Below are 13,815 nucleotides of genomic sequence, written 5' to 3'. Positions count from 1 at the left end.
CATCGAGGCAGTTGGGGTCCTGGAGAAAGCTTACTCTGCTTATCCCAAGTACTTGTCAGTGGGCTACAAGTCATAAGGATATTTTTTTCTTTTGCCTTTGTTCTCCACATCACAGAAAGGGAATAGATGATGTGGCCCCAATATCTCAAAGTTGACTCCCTCATTAGTCTGAGAAAACAAAGGCCTCCATTGCAGAGGTGCTAGGGATGGTGTAGTGAAAACAGTGTCTCCACTCTTCCACAAAATTGTGGACACCTCCAGTCACAGTCTGATGTAGGAATTGATGTTGGGATTTGAAGTCAATGGCCAAGAAAGAATTCTTGAGTTGTCTTTGGTGCAAAAAGGTGGCTTTATTAAAACAGGGGGCTAGGACCTGTGGGCAGGAAGAGTTACACTGGGGTTGTAAGGCATAGTCCATTATAAACTTTCAAATTGGAAGGGGGTTAAGAATAGCACAAGCCAAACAAATAAAGAATAAAAAATAGCACAAGTCTCCAAGGTACTTTAGAAACAAGGTTTCCAGGACCTTGAAAGGGCTTTCTATTGTTAGGAAAAGGTAATTTATTACTGTTTAGTAAAAGCTTAGTCATGAGACACTTCAGGTGTATATCAGTGGGTCATACACTTGGAGGATGATTGTTAACATATATATTTATAAGTATATATATTAGAAGATATATATTTTTAACAGGGGAGGTTAGAGATAAAGGAAATATCCAAAGGAATTTCTATATGTTTAAAGTAGACTCACAGGATCCTGGGTTTCAGGTTAAGATTGCCTCTTGCCCTTAGCAAAGTGTCAACATCAAGGCAGCTGATCTCCCAATGGAAGGATAGTCTACCTATTTCAAGGACTTGTCAGTGAGCTGTCAGTATTAAGGAAATTTATTTTTTTTTCTTTTGCCTTTGTTTCCCATATCACAAACCTGCTAATCTGTGATACTGGGAAGGCAGTATAGGAATGGAACTTTCCAGCACTAACAAGGAGTGAGGGCTGAGATAATGAATGCTTCTGATGAGCTGCAAGATCTTATGACAAACTTCCCTGAGAGCCGGCATCACAAAGATTTCTAGTCTGTTTGGCCACAAAGGTGCATCCCTTTAAGTACAGCTTTCAGATGGCAGACACCAGAAAGAATGTTTTCATTGGTCAACAAACCAAGCATTTAGGACATGGAAAAAGGGAAAGAAAAATCCCCACTATTTTTTTTTCCTGGCTAAGCCTTGTGTCTCTTGCAACCACACCAATGACTAGGAGGGGTGTTCCCCAGGTTTGGGGACTGTACTTCATTGTACAGAAGTTCTCATGATGTTGGCAAATGATCTAGTCTCAATCTACCATGTGCCCTGACCAACTTATCTTATGAGTTGAGTCTTGTTGAGGTGAGCACTCTATCAGTGTTAAGTGCTTGACCTATGCCACCAATTTTGTGGCTCTGGCCTCAACGATGCCCTTTACCAACAACCTGTGATCCACAGCACATCTGTTTGGAGTTTGTCCAAACAGATGCACTTCGGGTGGGAACCGTGGATTCACTAGTCTGTAGGGCCAACTCCAACAGCAGGCTTCTAAAGCCTACACTTGAAATCTGCCCTGTGGCAATTCTTTTTTAGGACACACAACACTGAAGACACAAAGGAAAATAAAGACCATCTCTAGAAAGAAATGGATCAATAACCAGAGTGCTCTACCACATTTTTACCAAGAGTCCCTAAGTCCAAGGAACTAGCTCCACAATAGTTCCTTCTGCTAGTCTAAATGTAGAGACAGGAAAAATGATTCTCACCACTCTTGCTCCATTGGATTCCTTAGACAGATGTTCTGGGAGGCTAACAGGCTAAGAAATCTTACCTTCTGCTGACAGCACATCAAATTTCCCAGGATCTCAGCTGCACCATTCAGGTCAAGGGGTATCCATCAAGTTCAAGTGCCCCCCTTCCCAGGTCCCCAGTCACTTTTCTGGATCAAAAGATGCTTTCATTCATGCAGGAGTTCTGATATCTCTGGATTCCAGCACAAGAGGGAGGTGTCTATTACTGTCAAGGTAGTGATAATGCTTATACAATACTCTAGATATATAGGAAGTGAGACAGACTCACCCTCCATTCCCTGGGCTTGGTGACATCCCCCCTCAGGTGGGTCGGGGGTGACTTTTGTTGTCATATCTTCATCAGACCCTTATTTTTTCCTGGGAACAGATTATTTGACACTGTCATATCCCTTTCCTCTGTTAAATTTTAAGATCTATAACCTATTCTCACTGTGTTCATATTCTCAAATATAAAATGAGCTTGTTTATTGATAAAAATTACTCAGTGGATATGTCAGAGACTAAAAGGTGTTGATTCCAGCTCTGGGTCTAGTGGGGGCTCACCAGTGCTTCTGGTCTGAGTGTTTCAACCCAGGCTTGAGGTAACATAACCAGCATGCAGAAATAAATAGGTTATTATGGAGAAGCAACAAACCATCAACATTTAAAAAATGAAAACAATACCATGCATAATGATATAAATTTATTGGAGAGAGAGAGAGAGAGAGATTACAAATAGGCAGAGAGGCAGGCAGAGAGAGGGGGAAGCAGGCTCCCTGCTGAGCAGAGAGTCCGATGTGGGTCTTCTGGATCCCATGACCCTGAAACCATGACCTGAGCCAAAGGCAGAAGCTTAACCCACTGAACCACCCACATGCCCCTAATTCTTAAATTTTTCAGGTCAAATTTGAGAAAAATTGAAAGACTTGTGCATGGAGAAAACATCTTAAGAGAAATGAAATGAACTTGAACAAATGAATAGATATTCCTTGCTTGTGGATCAAAATGGTGAATTTGGCTATAATAATGACTTCCTAAAATTTTCAATCATGGCTGGTGCCAACAGCTTCTGGCACAAAAAAAAAAACAAGCAGATTCACATATATTCTTACAAAAATATTAGAAAACATAATACAGTATATACACATATAACAAGAAGTATATGTAATGACAAATAGTGGTTTATTGCAGTGATGCAACACCAATTTACTATTCAGAAATCAATCAGTATAACTTGCTGTTTTACCAGGTTAAAAAAGAAAAATCCCATGATTTCATCAAACAATATATAAAAAGCATTTGACATAATTCAAAAACCTATTCATGATAATAAATGAGAATGAATGAACAAATTAATGAATATGATCAAAATTCTCAGAGAATGAGAAAGAGAGGGGCACATCTTCAGTTTGGTAAAGAAAGGTATATGATACCTACAGCTAATACACATGGAGGTGTGTTTTCCAAGGAACATTTTTCAAGGAACATTGAAAGGTAGATAGTATATAGGATATACTATAGTAGATAGCAGGTAGTGGATAGTAGAGAGGATAGTATATACAATACTTTTATATCCCTGAAGCTAAAGTGAAACATCCTGTTCATTGGGCAAAAATTACCTGCTTAATGTGTGTACTCTGTAATACAGTTAAAAGAGTACTATAATTATAATTTCAGGACTTAATAATTTAAGGGTCAGTGTCCCCTTTTTTCTCACATGGAAGAAGCAAATTCTTTTGAAAATCGTTTGAGGTTTGGACAAAAATTTCACAGCTCAATTCTTAGGATCACTCTGCAGAGTCTTTTTGATCCAGATGACACAAGGGAAGCTCCAACTTTCTGGCGAAGACATTCCAGCTCACACGATCTCATCAGAAAGGAGAATGTTGGTGGCAAGCACAGTGTGGGAATGAAGAACCTGTTTCTTTCCACAGTAGTTACCTTCCACTGCTTCCATTGCTCACCTTGGCTCAAGTCCACACCCAGAAGCTGACCTGATTCTACTTGAATTTCACTGTGTTCCCTGAAGATCAAAACCAGAGTTCTAGGCAAGAACCTTGGGACTCATGAGCTTGAACTCCAAGTTGGGTCCTGCCCTTAACACTGGGTTTATATTTAACCAAGTCTTCTGCCACTGCCACCTTCACTGCTCCAGCACCTGGAACTACAGAACCCTCACCAATAGCAACCTTTACAGCCTACAATCCATCTCTCACTGCAGCTTTGATCTGAGTGTGTGCTTGTTTGATCCTTTGACCAATAATGCAACAGAGCTGGGATTGTTGTATTTCTCAATAAAGGTGGGTTTCTCTTCTCCCAAGGTGCATTCATATACAAGTCCTGCATACACAGGACTGCATACACAATTCCTATACCAGTCCAAACAATCAAGATTTAGGTCATTAAAGAAAGGAAAACTACTCCACTGCAAACAAGAGTCAGCCTTTCCATATTTCTCCTTTTAGCTCTATGAAGGGTTACTGCTCCTGCTTTTACAAGAGCATCTGAGGACAAGGGGTCATTTCCCTTGTGATTAATAACAACAAATCTTTTATTTGAATCACCACAGTCTTTCGTTACCAGTTCAACTATTTTTTGAACTCTATCTTCAATAAATTTTCCTTCAGCTTTTATGAGTTTTTCTTTCCCTTCTGTGTTCTTGTAAAACAAAAAATTCATTTCTGGGTTTTTTTTTCATATTCTCATGACATAATGCATGTGAGGAGGTATATGCACCTTCTACTCTTTTTTCCATGTCAGTTACCATGCCCCTTGGTTGAAAACAAGAGGACTACAACCTCTGTTATGACATCAGTAAGTTTAGCATTTACTTTAGCATATTGTGGCCACATCTATGAGTGTTTCTTTGTGCATTTCTTTACTTACTTTGACTTGTTCCAAAAACTGAAATGCTTTTTCCTACATAACTTTAAATACTTTGGTTATTATTCTGGGGTGAAGCCTTTCAGAAATGTAGGGCTCTGCTTGTTTCAGCAGCTCCCAGTGATTAGAAATCAAGAGTTGGTTGCTTACCCACTGAGCCACCCATTATATGAGGATAATTATGAAAAAGCTGCAAAAAATCTTTTACAGGAAGGATAGGCATTTGGGAAAATGACCACAGAACAACTGGATAGCTATAGGGGGTAATGAATATCCCCTAAACCTCTCACCTTATTAAAAAAAATCATGGAAAGTGTCCTAGGCTTAACTGTAAAACATAAAGCTATAAGCTTTTAGAAGAGAACAGAAGAAAATCTTCAAGATCTAGGGTTTGTGTAAACATGTTTAGACAAGATACCAAAATCACAATCCATAAATAAAAAAAGACTTATAAATTGGACTTCATCAAGACAAATTCATTCTTATTCCTTTACTTTGTGAAATAGACAATTAAATTATCTGAAGAAAAAAGATTAAAATACAAGTCCATTTATGGGAGAGGAGTTGGAATCCACTGCTTTAATGAACACAGCTGTAGAACACTCAAAATGTATGTTAGTACTCTAAATTGCATCCCAATGGAAGGATATGATGCTTGCAATATCTTCTCTGGGGTGCCTTACATTGTAATTTAGGTGAATTTTTGCATCTCACATAAACAAGGACTCCTTCTGAGAATGAAAAACAGAACAGTAATCATGGGCGCTACTATAAAATGACACTGTCAATTAATCAAACCGCTTGTAAATAGACAGGGACCTGATAAATTAGAGAAACCACGTGGGCTCTCAAGGGTTTGGTCCTTGGTGAGGTGTGCACCCTTTGACCAGCAGAGGGCGCTGCGGGACAGCCCTGCAATTCCCACATGGCCGCTCAGTGAGAACCATTCACTCAAAAGGAGCCTAAGAAAGGGGAGTGAGCCTTGTGCGGATGAGGACTCCGCATCTGTGTCCTCTCTGGCCTGGTAGAATCCCCAAAGCAGGGACCTGTGGGTGGTCTCAGCAGGTGTTTCCTCCCAGGGCTCTCCCCAGGGGATGAAGCCAACAGCCCTTCTCTTCAGTGTGTGGTGTGAGCTGAGCTCCAGCACCAGGGCTCAGAGAGGGGCTGGGCAGTCACCGGATGGACCCCATTTGCATGGACAGCCCCTTCTGTGGCAAATGGTAGAGGATAAAAGGAAGCCTGGGGCAGCCCAGTGCACTGTGGGGACCAGAGTCTGTGTCACTATGGCCTGGACTCTTGTTCTCCTCATGTTCCTGTCTCACTGCACAGGTAAGAACAGGCCTTGGGGACAAGTTCTCAGTGCCCAGCTTCTGCCAGCCCCTCTGCTCAGAGATTTGAGGGGATTCACCTTGGCTTCTGCCCCATCACTCGTGTGTGTCTGTGCTTACAGGTTCCATCTCCCAGCTCTTGGTGACCCAGCCTCCCTTCCTCTCTGCATATCTGGGAACAACAGCCAGACTCACCTGCACCCTGAGCGGTGACATCAGTGTTGATATTTACCCCATATTCTGGTACCAGCAGAAGCCAGGGAGCCCTCCTCATTATCTCCTTACCTATGTAACAGACTCAAACAAGCACCAGGGCTCCGGGGTCCCGAGCCGCTTCTCTGGATCCAAAGATGCCTCGGCCAGTGCAGGGATTCTGCTCATCTCTGGATTCCAGGCAGAGGATGAGGCTGATTATTACTGTCAGTCATTTGATGTTAGTGATGGACACAGTGATACGGGTAGATGAGGAAGTTGGACAAAAACCTCTGTCTTCTCTGGATACTTTCCCATTTTAAAATAACTTTGGACATATGCTAGTGTTAAGAAAAACAACAGGCCCCAAATGGAGTCCCTTATATTAAGTTCTACAAAAATTTCAGACCTAACCTACCTATACTTCCAGTCTCTCCAGGAGAGGAGTTTTCAACCAATCCATCAGGAATTTCCTGTTCAGCACTAGTGATACAAATCTGTCTGAAGAGACAACCTGTCCTTCACCTAAAGGAAGGTGTCCTTGTCAAAAATAATCCTTTTTCTTACTGATACTTCCTTGTCCAACCCAGTTTCTCCTTAATGAAAGCCTTCATTTCCTAGGATTCCTCCAAGCACCTGCTTCTTCAGATGGGATGCTGTTGGACTTGTGAGTGGGTGAATAAAGACAACCAGAAATTTCAGCTTACTAGGTTGAATGTTTGTCCTCTAATCCTAGCTACATCCAGAAGTAGCTTCTGACACAGAGTGGCTCTCCTCTCGATCTCCCATTTCATGTTCTGATGTCTCAGGAAAACTGAGGAAAAAAAAAAAAAACAAGAAGAAAGCTCATGATGGCATCAAGACTATGCTTTGTGATCCATATTTAATGAAACCAGAACCTCTGGAGTCTTTTTTTTTTTTAATTATCAAAAAAAGAAAAATAATTGTTCCTATGAAAGCATCCCTCTGGGTCAGGAGTGCCTAGAGCATTCCAACAAATTGACAGACCCTCTAGGGCATGGACTGTGCTCTTTGTGGGGTCAGGGCAGAGCACCCTTCCTCCCCTGTGCTGACTGACTTCCAAGAGTATGGTGGCCCAGGGAAAAGGCAGTCACTGTGAGACACTGTGGGAAGACACAGGCCCTGGAAGAATGGCAGGCAAAGAACTGGCCTGGCACACTGACAGGGTGTCTGAACCTTCATTTGGGGTTTCAGGGAGAGGGGGGGCCAGACACAGGTGGGTGTTGGGGTTGGGTTTGGGGGCCTGAGGCCTTATAACCACTTCACATAATGTAAGAGGGTGAGGGGAAGCTCTACCATCATGGGGAAAATGCTGAGCCTGCTTCAGGGAAGGGGGTGAAGTAGGTCTCATGGGTGTGACTGTCCTACAGCTGATCCCAGTAAGGACCCAGGAGAACTATCAAGGGTGGGATTTCCCCAGCCCGGTGAGATCTAGCTTGACTCCCACCTTGTCATCATCGATGTTCTGAGTGATCACATGTCCCACACCATGGCCTCTATCTACTCCTGTCTATTTAAGTGTACTTCTACATCTAGAAGTGTGGCAATAAAGATTAAATATTTTGTTTCAAGAAGGAATCCCTGTGTCATAATTGCTCTTCTCTGTTTTTCAAAACAAGTTATTTGTAGGAAAACAACCTGCCCTTCAACTGTAGTTTAGAGGGAAAATTTCAGGATGAAGAGCAAGAAAGCTGGCTTGTGGAGAATAAACATAGGTACATTTTTGACTTGACATGCCTTACTCATCCATTTCTACCACTCCTGAATCACTTTACTTTTCTAGAGCAAACAATTTATAATTTGTTCTGGGTTAAATCAAAAGGAACCAAGGCTACAAAATATCAGTGATAAGTTGCAAAAATTATGGAATCTTATGTGAAATATGGTGACTGTAATTAATAGGAATGACTTGTCTGCCTACAGTATGCTGAGGGAGTAGAGAACAAAGAGAACTCTGTGAGGTGACATAATGATAATGATCTTGACTATCAACCATTCCACCATGTATGCCCACATTAAATCATCATGCTGTACACCATGGTTGTATTTATTTATATTTGTCAGTCCTCAGTAAATCTTAAAAAATCACTTTACATAATTATCTGTCAACATAATATAAAAGAGCATTATTTGAAATTAAATTTAGTAAGTTCTATTTATGTAACAATAGGATTATGACTCTATATAAATGCTTCTCATCATTACATATATCATGCACTTCTTTTCTGGGTACAGATAAGTCTCCATACTCAGTGTCCTCTCTATATGGACTCATGAGCCATCTCTCTCTCTTTGTGATTGTGAAAGGTGCCTCTTCACTGAGAAATTAAGAAAACCATATCACCATAGGACCACAGTGCATTTCTGCTGTGGTAAATGGGTGGTGAATCATTATGTATTATATGATATCTACATATGTGTATAATTATTTCTAATGGAATATTTTAGATAACCCCAAAAATGTAAGATGTGTGTCTTGGTAAGTAATAGACAGTCACATATTTTTTTTACCTGCTAGAGAAAATGAGCCACAGGAAGGGAAGTGACCACACACAGAATTCATGAGACACTTGAAATTTTTAGAACAAAATGAGATGGATGCCAGGTTTCCAAGTCAGCATGATTCATGGTATGAAATATTAAAGCCCACATGCCCATCACAGCTGATTTGCTCAACATTTCTATATATGTGTGAGAGAGACACAGATTGAAGAAGTAAACAGTACAATTTTCTGAATATTTTCCTTGAGAAGATGGGTGCTAGGGACAGTCAGAGGCAGCTGTGCAGGTCCCATGGCACCTCCTCAGAACAGCCCATCACCAAAGGACTTTCCAATCTAATAGTTGTCCATGTCATCTTCTGACCTAAGTGTCGCTATGGAAACAGAGGACAGTGTGAAACCCCTCTTCCCTGTCATTCAGCCCCAGCTTAGCCACTCAAAGATGACTTTTAAGGTCTCCTAAGAGCCCCATCTTTCACCCCCCCCTTCACTCCTCAGTCTCTCCTCTCACCAGGGACCCAGCTCTACCATAACCCCTGCCTTCTTCATGGAGATCCATCCTCTTCAGGGCAGGGCTCCAGCCCCAGGTCCTGATGGGAAAGCTGTGCTGAGTAGTGGGTCCCAGAGTGCCAACGTCTGTCCTTCTGTTCATGCAGAGCAGCCTCTTCTCAATCCCTTCCTGCATGACCCTTGTTGATGGAGGCCCACATCACCACAAGAGGTGGACAGGCTAGGAGTACAGGATGGGGACAGGGGTCTGAAACTGCCTCAGTGGAAAGTAGGGTCAGAGGGAGGAGGAGCTCCTCCACCTTTCCAAACAATGGGACAGTTTTTTCCCATGGACCAGAGGCTGGCTCAGGCCTCTGCCCTTTTGATTTGCTGACAGCAGGATACCTTCCCTGTCTGGCTCCAGGTCTCAGGAGCCACTTTGCACTCATGTAACCCAAGAGGGAGGTCCCTGAGTCAGCATCGGAGGAGGACACTTTAGGAAATTAAGGGGTGCATGGTGGGGAGGAGTTTGCAGCCTAGCAAAGGGCTCCAGGGCAGGGCTGAGGGTTCCCTCCAAATTTTGAGGAGGAAGGGATGGAAATGCCAAAGACTAGGGCAGGCCAGCCCCTCCCCCAGGTGGATATTGACATTGCCTTTCACTCTCATGCAGAAAGGCCAGCAGAGGGCCCAGTAGTCATGTGTCCGATCCACGATCCACATTGGGGGTGAGCAGAGCTGTGGACCCAACACCTGGTTGCTTGACTGGTGCCCTCTGTTCAGGACTGCCTGAATGTGGTCTCAGAGAATGCTTCTTCTCAGGACTCTCCACAGGGCTGAAGCCAACCCCATCCTCCTCAATGTGTAGTGTGAGCTGGTCTGCAGCATCAGATTTGAGGGAGGGGCTAGGCAGTCACTGGAGGGACTCCATTTGCATGAACAGCCCCTCCTATGGCAGAGGGTGGAGGAGAAAAGGAGGCCTGGGGTTGCCCACTCCACTGTGGGGACCAGCGTCTGTATCACCGTGGCCGGGACTCTTATCCTCCTGGGGCTCCTGCCTCACCCTGGAGGTAGGGAGGGGCCTTGGAAACACAGGGCAGACCTCTGGCAGATGTCAGCCTCGTTGGCTGAGACCCTAGGAAACTTTACCCTGGCTCTTGCTGCATCACCCATGAGTATCTGTGTTTGTAGGTTCCCTGTCTCTGTCTGTGCTGAACCAGGTACCCTCCCTCTCTTCATCTCTAGAAACAACAGCCAGACTCACCTGCACCCTGAGCGGTGACTTCAGTGTAGGCAGCTACTACATATTCTGGTACCAACAGAAGCAAGCTAGCCCTCCCCGGTATATCCTGTGCCATAAGTCAGATGCAGATAACCACCAGGGTTCCTGGGTCCCCAGCTGCATCTCTGGGTCCATAGATGCCTCTGCCAATGAGTGGCTTCTGCTCATCCCCAGACTGCAGCCTGAGGACGAGGCTGACTATTACTATGCTCTGTATCATTATAATGGGAATAACTATCATTCTCCACAGTGTTTCAGATAACGAGGAAGTGAGACAAAATCCCGTGGGAGCTAGACCTTGTCTCTGAGCCTTTTTTATTGAGAAGCTTCTGTGGAGGCTCCTGACAGGAGAGTCCTCTGTGTTGAGACCTGTCCTTGAGGAGGAAGGAGTGACACACAGATGATGCTGTTGCCTGGGACAGCATGGGTATATGAGGAACACACTGCGTAAGGGAATAGAGCCCAACTGTTCATGCCCCATTGTCTGGGGAACATTAATAAGAATAAATACTTTTAAAGGAAAAATAACTGTTTTTTTTTCTCTTATCTATTACTGTTAGGGAGCAAGAATATCCTGTCCCCTCAAAGATCCTTCTAGCTGAACCAGGAACCAAATTGATAGGAAACAGATAAGGAGGAGAAAATCAAATTTATTAGTGTACATACAGGGAATCTACATATACACAGGAATTCTGAAGACTGTCAGGCAAAATAAGGTATATATGTCATTCTGAACTAAAGAGTAGGGGATAGGGGTCTGGGGCTTCAAAGGGAAGGAATGCAGTACACCAGAATATGAAAAGAGTAAGTGGTAAACAAATGTTTGCTCTCCAATATAGGTGGTCACTCAGATATATTTATTTCTGGTAATAACCCTTATCCTAGAAAGGTCATCTAGTTTAGATTCTTCTATAGAGATAAAAGAAAGGCCAAAGTTTTCTTGAGCCCAAAGAGCCTCAGATTGCCTCTGGCTCTAAGTAAAGCACATGACAAAATGGCCTTTCTTGGGACAGCCTGCTCTCAACCACTACAGTTCCCTCCTCAGCAGCATCTCTGAAGTCTCATACATTCCAAGTTGAGCAGGTAGATTGTTTCCTCTTGTGGAACCTGTCTCTTAATCTGACAGTAAGTCGTTCAGTTAAACTTTTTTCCAGAAGGTGGTGATGCAGGTGAGCTCTCAAAGTTAAGCCCTACTGGGCAAACAATCAGGTAATTAATAAGCAGCAATTCTTATGGGGGTGGGGAAGGGAAAATGTAGGTGAATGCTTGGAGCTAATCCTAAATCCAGTATCTAAGTCCCGAGTGCTGCCAGTGAGATTTCTAGATGTTGGGCTAAAGGCATCTTCAGATGGCATAGGGCATACAGTAACAATGTGGTGGATTTCCCTGGTTTCAGTTCAGATGTCTTTAGTGATCTTTTTGAGGGGCCCACAGAGCAACAAGCAGGAAGATTGTTTATACATGAACTTTTGTGAGGATTTCTCTGAAGTTTACATCAAGTCATTTCTATACATTTTGCAGGGCCTTGGGAAAAAAAAAAGTACATTTTGTTTATCAAATGATCCCAATTGTCAGGAATGGAGAGAAAAATTTAAGAATGTTATCTTGAAGTGTTGTAGCCAGGCATTGGGGGACACTAGGAGAATATAGGATATAGTCCAGTTTATAATGATCAATATTAAACCCTAATATTTACAAGCATGTATTATTGAAGCACATTTTTTCTCCATAGTTGCCCCCATTTTTACTAAAGATAGCGAACTTAATACCCAGATGTTTGCAAAATAAGTCTAATTTCAAAAAAAAAATGGGTTGATGATTTATATAACTCCAAGAAGTGCTTGACCATGTATGTTCCTTAAAACCTGCTTTGTTAGAATTTTATAAGGAATCTCTAGATTGAAATTTTCATAGCTCCTTAAGGCCAAATACTTGCCATCAGACGTACTCTTTGATACCCATATATATGGGTGAATTCCTCCCTTTTTGAGGTTCTCAAAATATCTCAGGTTTCCTGCCATGAGTGACCTTTTTACTCACCTGGTGAGGCTACTGGGATCTCGGTAAACAAAGTATGAGGCTGGTATTTCCAAGGGCTTTATTGGCTCCACAAGGTCAGCCTTATTCCTTAAAGCTGTCTGGTCATATCTGAGTCTATGTGTGTCTCTCTTAAATATGACACGCCAGCAAACTGTGTCCTGTTACAAGGAGAACAGGTTGTTTTTGAAATAAGAAACATATTGCCATAAAATATAAGCATATGTACTGAGGTTTCTAAATTTTTGAGGGATCAGGTAAGGAGAAAAGATAAATGTTTAATTTTTTTCACAAAGGTTTATTTGTCAAAGTGCTATAACAAAGGTTTTTTTTTTAATCATTTTTTTAAAATTTATTTTCACAATAACAGTATTCATTGTTTTTGTACCACACCCAGTGCTCCATGCAATCGTGCCCTCTCTAATACCCACCAGCTGGTTCCCCCAACCTCCCACCCCCTCACCTCTTCAAACGCTTCAGGTTGTTTTTCAGAGTCCATAATCTCTCATTGTTCACCTGCCCTTCCAATTTCCCCCAACTCCCTTCTCCTAACTCCCCATGTCCTCCATGCTATTTGTTATGCTCCACAAATAAGTAAAACCACATGATAATTGACTCTCTCTGCTTGACTTATTTCACTCAGCATAATCTCTTCCAGTCCTGTCCATGTTGCTACAAACGTTGGGTATTCATCCTTTCTGATGGAGGCATAATACTGATAGTGTATATGGACCACATCTTCCTTATCCATTTGTCCGTTGAAGGGCATCTTGGTTCTTTCCAAGTTTGGCGACCATGGCCATTGCTGCTATAAACATTGGGATACAGATGGCCCTTCTTTTCACTACATCTGTACCTTTGGGGTAAATATCCAGAAGTGCAATTGCAGGGTCATAGGGAAGTTCTATTTTTAATTTTTGAGGAATCTCCACACAGTTCTCCAAAGAGGCTGCACCAACTTGCATTCCCACCAACAGTGTAAGAGGGTTCCCCTTTCTCCACATCCTCTCCAACACATGTTGTTTCCTGTCTTGCTATTTTGGCCATTCTAACTGGTGTAAGGTGATATCTCAATGTGGTTTTAATTTGAATCTCCCTGATGGCTAGTGATGACAAACATTTTTTCATGTGTCTGATAGCCAATTGTATGTTTTCATGGGAGAAATGTCTGTTCAATCTTGTGCCCATTTTTTGATATGATTATCTGTTTTGTGTGTGTTGAGTTTGAGGAGTTCTTTATAGATCCTGGATATCAAACTTTTGTCTGTACTGTC

At 42.5% G+C, this 13,815-nt stretch overlaps 1 pseudogene and 1 gene segment (V, D, J or C); one reads left to right on the top strand and one right to left on the bottom strand.

Moving 5' to 3' along the window:
• Nucleotides 1-3,387: 3,387 nt before the first annotated feature.
• LOC111139916 lies at nucleotides 3,388-4,859 on the bottom strand (annotated as a pseudogene).
• Nucleotides 4,860-5,191: 332 nt separating this feature from the next.
• Nucleotides 5,192-6,505, top strand: LOC111139919. The segment is given in 2 exon segments: nucleotides 5,192-6,023; nucleotides 6,145-6,505. Coding segments are annotated over 2 exon segments (579 nt in total).
• Nucleotides 6,506-13,815: the final 7,310 nt, after the last annotated feature.

Source organism: Enhydra lutris, unplaced genomic scaffold (assembly GCF_002288905.1).
Source record: "Enhydra lutris kenyoni isolate GAN:26980312 unplaced genomic scaffold, ASM228890v2 scaffoldscaffold124, whole genome shotgun sequence".
NCBI classification, from domain to species: Eukaryota; Metazoa; Chordata; class Mammalia; order Carnivora; family Mustelidae; genus Enhydra; species Enhydra lutris.
Note: the sequence above shows the minus strand (reverse complement) of the source record. Positions and strands in the feature narration are given on the sequence as shown.